At 36.8% G+C, this 11393-nt stretch overlaps 1 protein-coding gene across 4 annotated transcripts; it reads right to left on the reverse strand.

The window, feature by feature from the left end:
* Positions 1 to 11: 11 nt before the first annotated feature.
* On the reverse strand, positions 12 to 10816 carry stx16 (syntaxin 16). Of its 4 annotated transcripts, none has more exons than XM_081717560.1 (8): positions 10183 to 10810; positions 5987 to 6094; positions 5393 to 5533; positions 3131 to 3293; positions 2692 to 2780; positions 2459 to 2602; positions 2109 to 2189; positions 12 to 2000 (listed from the first exon to the last, which is right to left on the reverse strand). In XM_081717560.1, the coding sequence occupies exons 1-8, from the start codon at positions 10312 to 10314 to the stop codon at positions 1899 to 1901; spliced, it is 960 nt and encodes a 319-aa protein (XP_081573686.1). In that variant the 5' UTR covers positions 10315 to 10810; the 3' UTR covers positions 12 to 1898. The 4 variants fall into 4 exon arrangements, with proteins under 4 accessions (XP_081573686.1, XP_026866560.1, XP_081573688.1 ...); XM_027010759.3 differs by having other exon boundaries at positions 10234 to 10805; XM_081717562.1 differs by lacking the exon at positions 10183 to 10810 and adding an exon at positions 6278 to 10156.
* Positions 10817 to 11393: the final 577 nt, after the last annotated feature.

Genomic DNA, 11393 nt, shown 5'->3' on the forward strand with positions numbered 1-11393 from the left:
AACCATACACACACGATCAAAACATTATGTTTAATTTTCTTAAAAACCGACCAACAACCATTCCTTAGAAAAGATCAAATGTCAGGTAAAATAGGTTACAGTGCCGTAGAGACACATTCTTTCAATAACGCACATCAAAATCAACCAAAGCTGAAATAGCAAAAGATGGGTGGTGGTGGATGAGACCCATACAGGGGCCAGATATAATGAAAATACCAGATCATTTCCCCTTACCATGATTTAAATTACCCTTCCTCTATTTAAAATAATTTGTTGAAAGTATGATGGATGAAATGAAAGTCCATATTTTTTTCAAACCACCTAGGAATGTATCTTTCATACAGTGAGGGTAGACACATAAACCCATTTACAAAAAAAATAATTCATGATGAGGGGGAAAAGTATCAGTTTGAACATTCATACTACAAGCATAAGCAACTTTGTATATAATTTAGCATTTCCCCCCACACAGAGCTTCAGCATCATTTTCTCAACAATCACACTCCACATATTTGTATACATTCCTGCATTATAAATAAATAATTTCATATTGTACAAGAGACAGCAGTAGTACAGTCACATGATCATATGCAACAGGTATCAGTCCAAGCATGTGCAGAGATTAGGAGACAAAGTTCAGTCCTGCATAAGGTCATGCTGATGAAGGTGGCTGGGTCATCAACCAGTTGGGAGAAACAAACAAGCACAATAAATAGAATCACATCACATTACCTAAGCTCAACAATAAAGTGTTCACTCCCTCAGAGCTTGCTGAGCCAAGGCTGGAGTAAACTGATCCATTTGACCCTGGATATACTGGGTGGCTACTCATACCAAGACTGACAGGATGACAACACTGCAGATTGAACAATAAAAGTTATAGTGTATGGTAAAGTGCCATGTGAAGCTCAACAGTTCAGAATGTCAAGACACTGGAACATTAAGCTCATTCTACTGCCTCTCGGGGACAAGGGTTACAAGTGTTACAGGAAACCAGTCAATGTGGGTGTAAAAAAAAAATAAATAAAATAAAAAATATGTGGGGAAAAAAATTCAAAAGTGACTGAAGCATGTGATAATCATGTGATGTGTGTTCCTCTTTCTCAGCCTAGGTACACTGTCTGTGTTTCTTTTCTTATGAAGCAAAAGCTATAACTGAATGAGGAACTGTAAAGGATCACACATACAAATAAGCACACACTCAGTGTGCACTGTGTGTGCATGCACATTAAGTGGGAATTCCAAAGTGTCAAAAAACAAAGAAACAAAAAACACTGGTGATATGTCTTGGCCATAAATCAAACACAAAATGTTAGAACTATAACTGCAAAAAAGGGCTAAAGCAAGAAATAAATCATTGCTTTGCAGTTTTTCTTGTTTCTGCTGCTGTTACAAGTGAAGTTGAGGCAAAGTACATGAAGCAGAGAAAATATGATAAGATCATAGTCAGGAACAAAGCCAGACAAAAATATATAATAAAAATGATTGATGTTTCTTTGAGAGCTAATTTCCTAACACTGGATAGCGACAGCTAGGGTAAAAAAGCCACGATTTTGCTTACACCTCTTGTTGTTACAGAGAGCTTGACAAGACACGACAGAAGGAAAATCTCACTCAAGCATACACAAGTGACTTGTAAGCCAGTATATCAGAAAGGTAAATGTCACACTGCTCCCATCACTGGGATTATATAGGACTCCAGACATTACTCACAGTGACCACTAGAGGACACCATTTTGCCGTTTATCAATGACTGTCAGAGGGGAAATACCACACAGAGGGCCTTGATTCAAGAGAGCACCCAACACACACTCACACACTCTCTCTCTCTCACTCTCTCTCTCTCACACACACAGACACACACACACACAGACACACACACAGACACAGAGAATACATCAAAACTTTGTTGCAAAGAGAATGAGTATTAGAATTACAATTATGACAAAAAGGATTAGAATGACCAGCATCTTGCGATTTTTCTTCTGGTACTGTTCAGCCTAAAGAGAAAGAAAGAAAGAAGAACTAATACACAAGGTGAATTACACTGCTGATAAAAAGGCAAGGTTACATCAACTAATATTAGAAACTTTACCAATAAGCTTTACCTTTTGTAATTGTTTTAGTCCTTCCTCTGTTTTGACACAGGATTGCTCCACATTGAAGTCAATCCGGTCAAGAACTGTACCCTGTTTTAAGCACACAGACATCTTTGCTGATTAGTTAAAACCTTGTACTGAAAGACTAGATGTCAGTTGGCTGATTCTGCCAATTTTGTCATATTACTGTACAGTGATGCAAACCCATAGGTAACATTGCATGTTGGGAATCTATTTATACCATATTTCCGACACCTATGTAATCGTTTAAATATCTCATCCTAATGTTAAAACATTTAAACTTAAATCAAGAGAACAGGGAAAAACCTGTTTCAGTAATCTGAGACGAATGCACTGACCTGCTCTACCACCATGCCAGCAAGGTCCCGGAATATCTCATTGAGGTCAGAGATGGACTGTACGATTTGTCTAATTTCTCGCTCTCTCTCCTCCACCATCATGGTGTTCTGCGCCACCAGAGCTAGCTGGTCATCTGTAAAGCCCTGGCATATATATAATTGTATTTTTTTTAACTTCTGAATCTTTTCACTTTGCCAAAAAGTTTAGAATTCTATTTCATCATCCTTCTCACCCTGTCATATAGTGCTATGTCTTCATCATCCTCCATCAAAGGACCGGAATCAAAAAAGTGCTTTGACCGTTCCTCACGATTCTTCATGCCTGAAGTAGATAGCAAAAGGGTTGTGGACAAAGGTAGCACTCCATTTCTTAAACAGATGACTCCATGACTGCTGATATTCTATGGGATCTGTACCCTTTTTGAAAGTTTGCCACCAAAATGTAGGTTGCTTGTCTTATAAAAAGATAAACAAGGCATATATGTACAAGATGTAAAGTTAGCTATTTGCCTAAATTAGTGAACATTCACTTTTGTTTCAAAAATTGGAGCATTCCACAGCATATTGAAGCATTATGAGACATATCTATATTCTACACAGTACTGAAGTTCAGTGCTAGTATTTGTATTACAGATGCCAGTATAATGTATTTATACGTTTGTTTGTGCTCACGTTTCAGGTAACTGGACTGTGTGTGTCTAAAGTTGGTGGAAAGCTCCTGAAGACTTTGAGCCAGTGAAGAGACCACATTTCTGAGCAGCCTCTCCTCTTGATGTGTACAGTGACCACACCGAGCCTGCAACCCTGTTACTGCCCTCTGACACCGGTGAAACATCTGCGTACGCATGCACACAAACACACAAACATCACAAGTGCTGCCAAGTTTTACTACGTAATCTATAGCCTATTTATGATTTCCTGGGGTTAATTCTTAAATAGTGTTGTATATTTTGAAAATCAAACTGAAGTGTTTTAAATATTTTGTGTTGGTGCATTGCATGTCCCAAAAATATTTTGAATTTATCTATATAATAAACAAACAAAAAACATTACATAGCATAAAATATACATTTCCCACATATTGTTCATGGCAAAATTGCCTCCTTTTCTTGGAATTAATTTGTCCATTAGCACCTAATGTTTAAATACTTAATGGTCACTGACATATATTGACAGACATTTGTTTAATAGAGAATATATTGCTTAACACACACACACACACACACACACACACACACACACACACACACACACACACACACACACACACACACACACACACACACACACACACACACACACACACACACACACAAGCTTGTATTCATGAAATTTTTCAGAATTGTAGTGGTGATCTGAGATCTGTTCCTGTTATTAAAGTCATTGTAAATAAGAGCAAAATCTGATCCTATATCAGCATTCCTACTCAGACACTTTATGAATTCACACCTTGGTGTGTAATGATAAAATTAATTCCATAAACTTTAAATAATAAGTGTTAAAAAAACAAGTTTATTAATAAAAATTTCCCATATTATAGTTCCATTTTCTAGAAATTCCACGCTTGTTGACATTTGCAAAGGAACGTTATGGTCCCCACTGATTATCCTAGAACCTTAATCACCTTTTAAATCAGCTTTTTTAATGCAAGAAGCCTAACAGCTGCTAATCAAACAAGAATATAGTGTTATAGTCAACACAAGATGTTACCCAAATATAGTCAAATGTTCATATATTCTAAGACTTTAAAGAAATGCCAGATAAACTTCAGAGCACTCAGGCATATAATTGTAGTATATTCTAGCTAGACTGTGCACAGAAATTGGCATACATTTCTGCAGCAAGTGTTTTAAACCATTTAAATTCTTCTGGCATGCAGCTGTGATTTTTCAACAAGGGCAGTGATTGACCAAGAGAACAAACAGTAGCTAAAACAAAGTTAACGTATGTTGAAGAGAACATACTCAGAGAATGCCATAATTTTTGTGTCCATTTTCACACATTCACGCTGCATTTTCACTTTTGCGCTTCCTCACGCAGGTTTTATAATAGCACTTCACAGGATTCAGATCTTATTCCTGGGGAAGCCACTGAAGTACACACACCAACAAGGTTACAGATGACCAATACAAGATAGGTAAACTGTGGACATAAGGGAATGCACATAGTCATAGCTTGATTGGTTTCAGAGGGCTGAATGTATGCAAAGAAAACATTACGCACACCATTACACGACAGCCTGAACAGCAGATACATGGTTGGTCGAGTGTGTCCATTCCAAATTATGACTCGACTATCTACAGGTCGAAACAGAAATTGAGATTCATCAGACCAGGCAACATTTTTCCAATCTTCAACTGTCCAGTCCAGTGAATGTGTGTCCACTGTAGGCTGACAGGAGTAAAATGCAATGTGATGCTTTTCTGCTCACTTATAATTGTAAATTTACTCTTACTTTAGCCTTTCTCTCGGCACTGAGTGCTGAAGTGCCACATACTGCATTTGTCAAGACTCGTGGAGAAAATCACAGGAGATGAGCAGTTTCTTCAGTACAACAACAAGCCCATCTAGTATCAACTTCCATGCCACAGTCAAGGTCTTACAAAACCCATTTTCTGACTGAAGCTCTTGGTATATGTCTGCATGATTTATAGCATTGTGCTGCTCTCACATGATTGTCTGATTGGATAATTACATGAATGAGCAGGAGTACAGGCCTATCTAATAGAGTGGACAGTGTTTGTATGTATGTATAATTTACCCCACCTTAGCCATTTTAAAAATAAGCACTTTCTCTAATAAACATGAACTAAAATAACCTTTGGTCCAATTGACTCTAAAATGCATTCCAATGGTAAACTCTTACAATATTTAGTTATCAGACTAGCAATATTCTGTGTGGACCCAAATAAAGTATTTGAAATTCAGGTTTACCTGTGTGATTTCCTGTGTAGTGATCTCTATGGCATGCTCCTCCTCGCTGCTGTCATCCAGTGTAGGCCGGTTCATGTGTTTATCATGCAGACCAGCCAGCTCCTTCATCTTCTGCCGTATACGTGTGATCTCATACTGAATCTTGTGGAATAACAAACTCACTGTTAGGCTCAAATTCCACAACCAGACTGAAGAGAGCTTTAGTTCAGCTGGCCCTCACTTAGAATGATGTGGGAGATATAGTTTCTAAGTTACAAATTGCCCTTCATTTCAAATGATACGTTCTGAATACCTATTCGACTTCCATCTTGCCTAATGCTTTAAAGTAAACTTGAAAAATTAACTTGTTCCCTCATTTTACACACACACACGCATATATATATATATATATATATATATATATATATATATATATATATATATATATATATATATATATATATATATATATATATATATATTTATTTATTTATTTATTTTTTTTATGAACTGCAACTTGAAAATATACATTTTTGTAAGACATTTCTAGCTGTAAAATATATATACTTAGTGTACATTTACTTATAAAAATAAAGCTGAACAGTGTTAGTTTACCTCATCCACACCTTCTACCCATTTGGGCGGGAGTTTTTTAGTGACTCCAATAGCAGCCTCAGGATCCAAATTAATTCCAGATACCAGAGCCATCCGGTCATCTGCCAGCTATGAACAAGTAAGAAGGAAAGAAAGAGAGTGAGTGTTTATGGTAATAAAAAACACACTGATTAATTCATTTTAGTATTAAAGCTTTCTGTATTGGGCCTAGCATGTTAAAAAACAAAATAGATTATTTCCTAAGGCACTGTTGACTGACTCCCCATTTGAAGGAAAATCATTGCACAGTACCTCATCATACTCCTAATGTGATTGGCAGAGCCCAGTGGATTCCCATCCAGGGAGAGAAGAAGAAGGAAAAACAGGTAGAGACAAGAGGAAGAATGAGAGCAAAGGAGCCCAAGACAGCGCAGAGATCAGCATCAAAAACACACACACACACACACACACACACACACACACACACACACACACACACACACACACACACACACACACACCAACTGGACTGGACAAATCTATATTCATAAAGACATCAGAAAACATGAGCTTCAAATCTTATAGTAAAATAGTGGCCCAATTTGAATTTTGCATGTTAGATTTGTCCTGTCCAAATAGTTTCTAAATGAATTATTATGGTAGAACATAAACTCGGCTAGTTTTCAGTGAGCCACTAAAAAGAAAGATGACATTCCAATCCCATTCCATTTAATGATTAAAAGGCATCTGAGACCCTTGGCACTCTGAGAACTGTAGCCTAAACTTCTTTTATATAATAAAAGGTTTAAAATTCGATTACATCAATAATTTTAATTGGAATGGGTAAGAAACCCCACTGTTCATGACAAAGGAATATTCGGATTATATAGCATGCATTTAGGTTCTATCTAATGCAATATAGCTAATAGAGACATGCTCAACTGAAATTACAGAGCAAACTAGCATGCAAGGTGCACTTCCCACAGGACACGTGCATATCTCCTTGAAAAAGCAGCAAACAGACAGGAAGTAAGCGAAGGAGCCTCTACACCACCGTTATGACAGAGAAACACGTTCTCTCAGATTAAAGCCATAGGCTATGGGTCCAGTCATGTTGAGTTCCACAAGGGCATCTGGATATAGCACAATTTCATGGTGAAATGATGTAAACACTATGTGAGTAAACAATTGCTTTTTAACGATCGCCAGAAATAACCAAAAAGCTTTATGGTTGAAAGTATTTTATCAGGGATTAAATATCTGTATTTGGATTGCTTACTTGCTGTTAACAGCCTGTTACAGGCATTAGTCTTGGTTTTAGTGGTTGCATGAAAGGAGTGAAAGAGACAAGGTAAAAGATACTTTTACAGTAAAATACCACATATTAAGGTTGAAGAATAAGAGCAAAAAAATAAAAAGTGTAGTTGATCAAGCTTTTAATAACAGTTAATAGAATATTATAGTGCCGTTCTTCAATTATTGTAATATTACTGTTACAAAGTGAAAAAAAAGGAATATTTAAAAGGGCTTGAAAGTGAGTAGCTAAACATAAGCATGGAGAAAAGGAAATTATGACATAAAAGGGCCATTTTATGGCAAAGTACACAGGCCCAGAACAAACCCATTACCCAAAGTTCCATGAGATACAGGTGAGAACCAATTAAGAGTGGATGATTTTGTATCAAGCAGTCTGAGCACCATGGCAAAGAAGAAAATATTTAAATGTGACTTAATTGTATTTCTCTACTAATTTATTATTAGTTCTTAAGTATTATTTGTTAAGTAACAAGCACTACAGTGAAAACCACAGCTAACAAAGGCATGCTTTTAAAGTGTGCCTGAGGACAAAAAGGTCTGCACACTGTTGATGTCACCAAAGACTGCAGGGTTTAGATAACCATTTAGGACTGGTTAAGATGATTACAGCACAAAATCCGTGTTAAAGGTTAACTGGTATATCCAATAATTTTACAACATTATCAGTATTGCAAAACAAAATATTGTGGTAGTGATTAATAAATGATAAAACGCAGGTTTAAAGCATGTAACAGAGCAAATTCTATCTTAGATTTAATCAAATTGTCGTATATGCCAGCAACGTTAACATTATCTCAGAGAAGTAAGAGGCCAGTTTTAGGCATAGTCAGTGACATGTTGCAGTAGCAACAATACCATTCACAGAATTTGAGCTGTAGCAATTCCACATAGGCTTTAAGGCTCATGATGCTAAATAACTAAAACTAATAAATTATCAACTTGATAACTGCTATTAATGGCTATGTTTACAGGCCCGTTTATCTGATAAAGATCAGACTGATAAAGATCTCAATCGAAATATGAAGAAACTTCATATAAAAATTCAGTTCAGATTACAGTAATCTGATTAAGATAAATCCGAATGAAATTTCAATCCGATGAAAGAGATGTTGTACCCTTTAATAACCCGATAAAATGAGCTTTGTAAACTCTTGAATCGTACTGCTTTTACAAATTGAATATTTTTGTCCTTTTACAAATGGAATATATGAGATTCTGTTAGAAACTGTATCTGAATTAACCTCTGCGTGTGTGCCTGTCATTTATTTATCCTCCCCCCATTGAACTTGAGTGTTTTAAACTGAATCTTTTGCTGTTTGGCATAAAGCTGTTAATGAAATGTTCATAAGCAGAAACTATATCCCCAAGAGTCTTTTTTTCATGATGAAGCTACAATACTCATTCAGATTGACTTGAATCTTATCATATAATCCCCCATCGTATACACAGCCATCTATACTGTTTATGATAAACTGCCTGTCATTTAGACAGACTAGGCCTATCTGTTAGTAAAATCCGGGAAGGAAAAAACAGCAGACAAAACAAAATGCCTTCTACTGAAGTCACAGCCTTTCAAAGCCCAGAAAAACTACAAGTGGTCAAAGCTGATGGCTGAACAAGTAACCTCCATTTTGTGTACAAAGCTATATAGTGCTTTCCAGTCAATTATGTATCAGTATTTATCTAAAGGCGTGGATTCTCATGTTACATGCATCTAATCCTCAATGAAAGGTAGGTTATTTTTGTAGTCGTAGTCATCTCCACTTGGGTTGGATACTAGTTTCACAGCTTAACATGGTTGTTAAATGCCACACCTACCTAAAAATTCACATCAACAGAAAGCAAATCTACCTACCCTTTGTCATTAGTAGTACATATGGAAAAACCTCCAGAGAAATAGGCCTACCTATAGCACTTTGAGTTCATACCTAAATGAACCCAGATGAACTCTCACTTAAAGTACTGCATATTTCTATAAGGTTTTTTTTTGTTGTTGTACACAATTGGTAAATGTGAAACTGCTGTCCCACAAACTGATTACAATGGTTAGATAAACCATTCACTGTGGGTGACTTGTAGTCTTTGCAAAGCATGGCACCATAAGTAAAATGTTCAAACCTTATTGGAGCACTATGTAGCCTCAATGGAAAGCACACATTACTCACTCAGCTAAGATGGTTAACGATGTACTACCCTTGTATGTCAAAGATACATTTAAATCATAGATGTCAGTGAATGTGACAGACAAATAATGTACATTACATGCAAACTAAATGTTAAATGAGATGCCTTGTAAAACATCACTTTTGGCTAAGCCCTTGTGTTTGATGTATAATAACCATTAAGAGGAAATTGTTCATTTCATTGAATGACATTAATACATTTCCAAGCACCATTACTAAAGACATTTCATCGCGTCACCACAAGGGTGCCTCTGAGCAATGCACTTATGTAAATCCTGAGGTCTACACATTATAAACAAAACGAATTTCCTGTAAAGAATAGTTTCAAAGTGTGTATCGATACATGTACAATCTTCAAATGCACCCAAATATCAATCGTTCCGCGCCACACTCTTGCAACGTAAGCATGGCCCATACGAATGGCTATCGAAGTGATTTTATATTAATGACTAACGTTACAGAGACATGTCAATGTAAACTAATTTTAAAAGCATCAAGACAAAGTTTGATGATAGACAGCTCCTTGGCTTGCTACGTAAGGTACACAGCAAATTATATCAGGCAACATTTGCTGAAGCAGTCAGCATACAACAAACTAGCTAGCTAGCTAGATAAGACTTTGCTAGCTAGCCAGCTAGCTGGTTGGCTAGCCACACTGCTAGCTATCACATACACACTCCAAACAAAATCGATTCAGACTATTAACATTAGACTCACCCCAGCATTGCTATGTGTATTCAGAGTACGACGGGGATCGTGTGTACTCACTTGCTCAGCCAATATCTGCCGGTTTTGGATTGCATTGTTCCGCATTAATAAGAAGGCATCGGTCAGGCGCCTAGTTGCCATGACTACTTTCTTTACACAAGACGGCGCTAACTAGGTTAGGGTGATCAAATAGCGGCAGGTTGCCACTTGCTTCTAGCTTCAGATTTGCCAGCTAGCTTGCTAGCTAAGCAAAGCTAGCGAGCTAGCCTGCGATCTGAGCAGGCAGGCTCGCCCAGCAAGTTCCTCCAATAGTTTGCCCCTTACTTTTCCGACCACAGCGAGTACGCTATATTGATTTCTAAAGAAAAACATAAACCCAAAGACATAACACGTCCGATTATGTATCCGCTTCAATTTAGAACATAAGGTAATGCCATTATGGCCCCCAAGACGTATAAAACGTAAATATGACCTCACAGAGTCACATCCGTTTTAAACAAAGATGCTCACGATAAGGGCCAGAATGAACAAATAGCATGCGCAATGTTGACGCTTCCAAAGAACAGCAAAGACAATTCTTTGTCAAATGTATCCTTAAGTTCGTTTAATAAAACATACTAAAGTAGTTTTACTCATACTAATATTACACTAAGGTTGTGTTTGAAAGTCTTTTTCTTTCATTAGGTTATATTCAGTAGGACATCTCGTTTTTCTGGGCTCTTTAAACATCATTTCCGAATCAAGTATGGTGGCTCAGAGAGATCAAATAGTGAAACTCAACACGACCTGCTTATAGCAACCCTGACCAGATAGGGGCAGTATTTAACTGAGACGAAATTATTTCTAAGCGTTGAATGGGTGCTGTACCAATATTTTATAAAATAATGTCTAACCATGCATAACCACTAAACAAATAGGAACGTAACGGGACGTAATTTACTTTGCAGGGCATTTTCTTTTTTATTCTATTTTAGTTGTTATACATTCAAACCAACTAATATTGAAAAGTGGAATCAATTGCATAATCTGATTTGTGTATGCTGGAGGTTTGATGATAGTTTTAACACACTCTAATCTGATCTGATTTTCCAGTACCCGATTTAGACTTGCACTACTAATGCAATGTGGATTCAGCATGGATCTTATATTATTATGTCTTCTGGAAATTTTAGATTTAGGCCAAATTCAAGTTTATTATATGCTGGTCTCACAGTACACAG

Source organism: Electrophorus electricus, chromosome 7 (genome assembly GCF_041902795.1).
Source record: "Electrophorus electricus isolate QZ-2024a chromosome 7, ASM4190279v1, whole genome shotgun sequence".
Lineage (NCBI taxonomy): Eukaryota > Metazoa > Chordata > Actinopteri > Gymnotiformes > Gymnotidae > Electrophorus > Electrophorus electricus.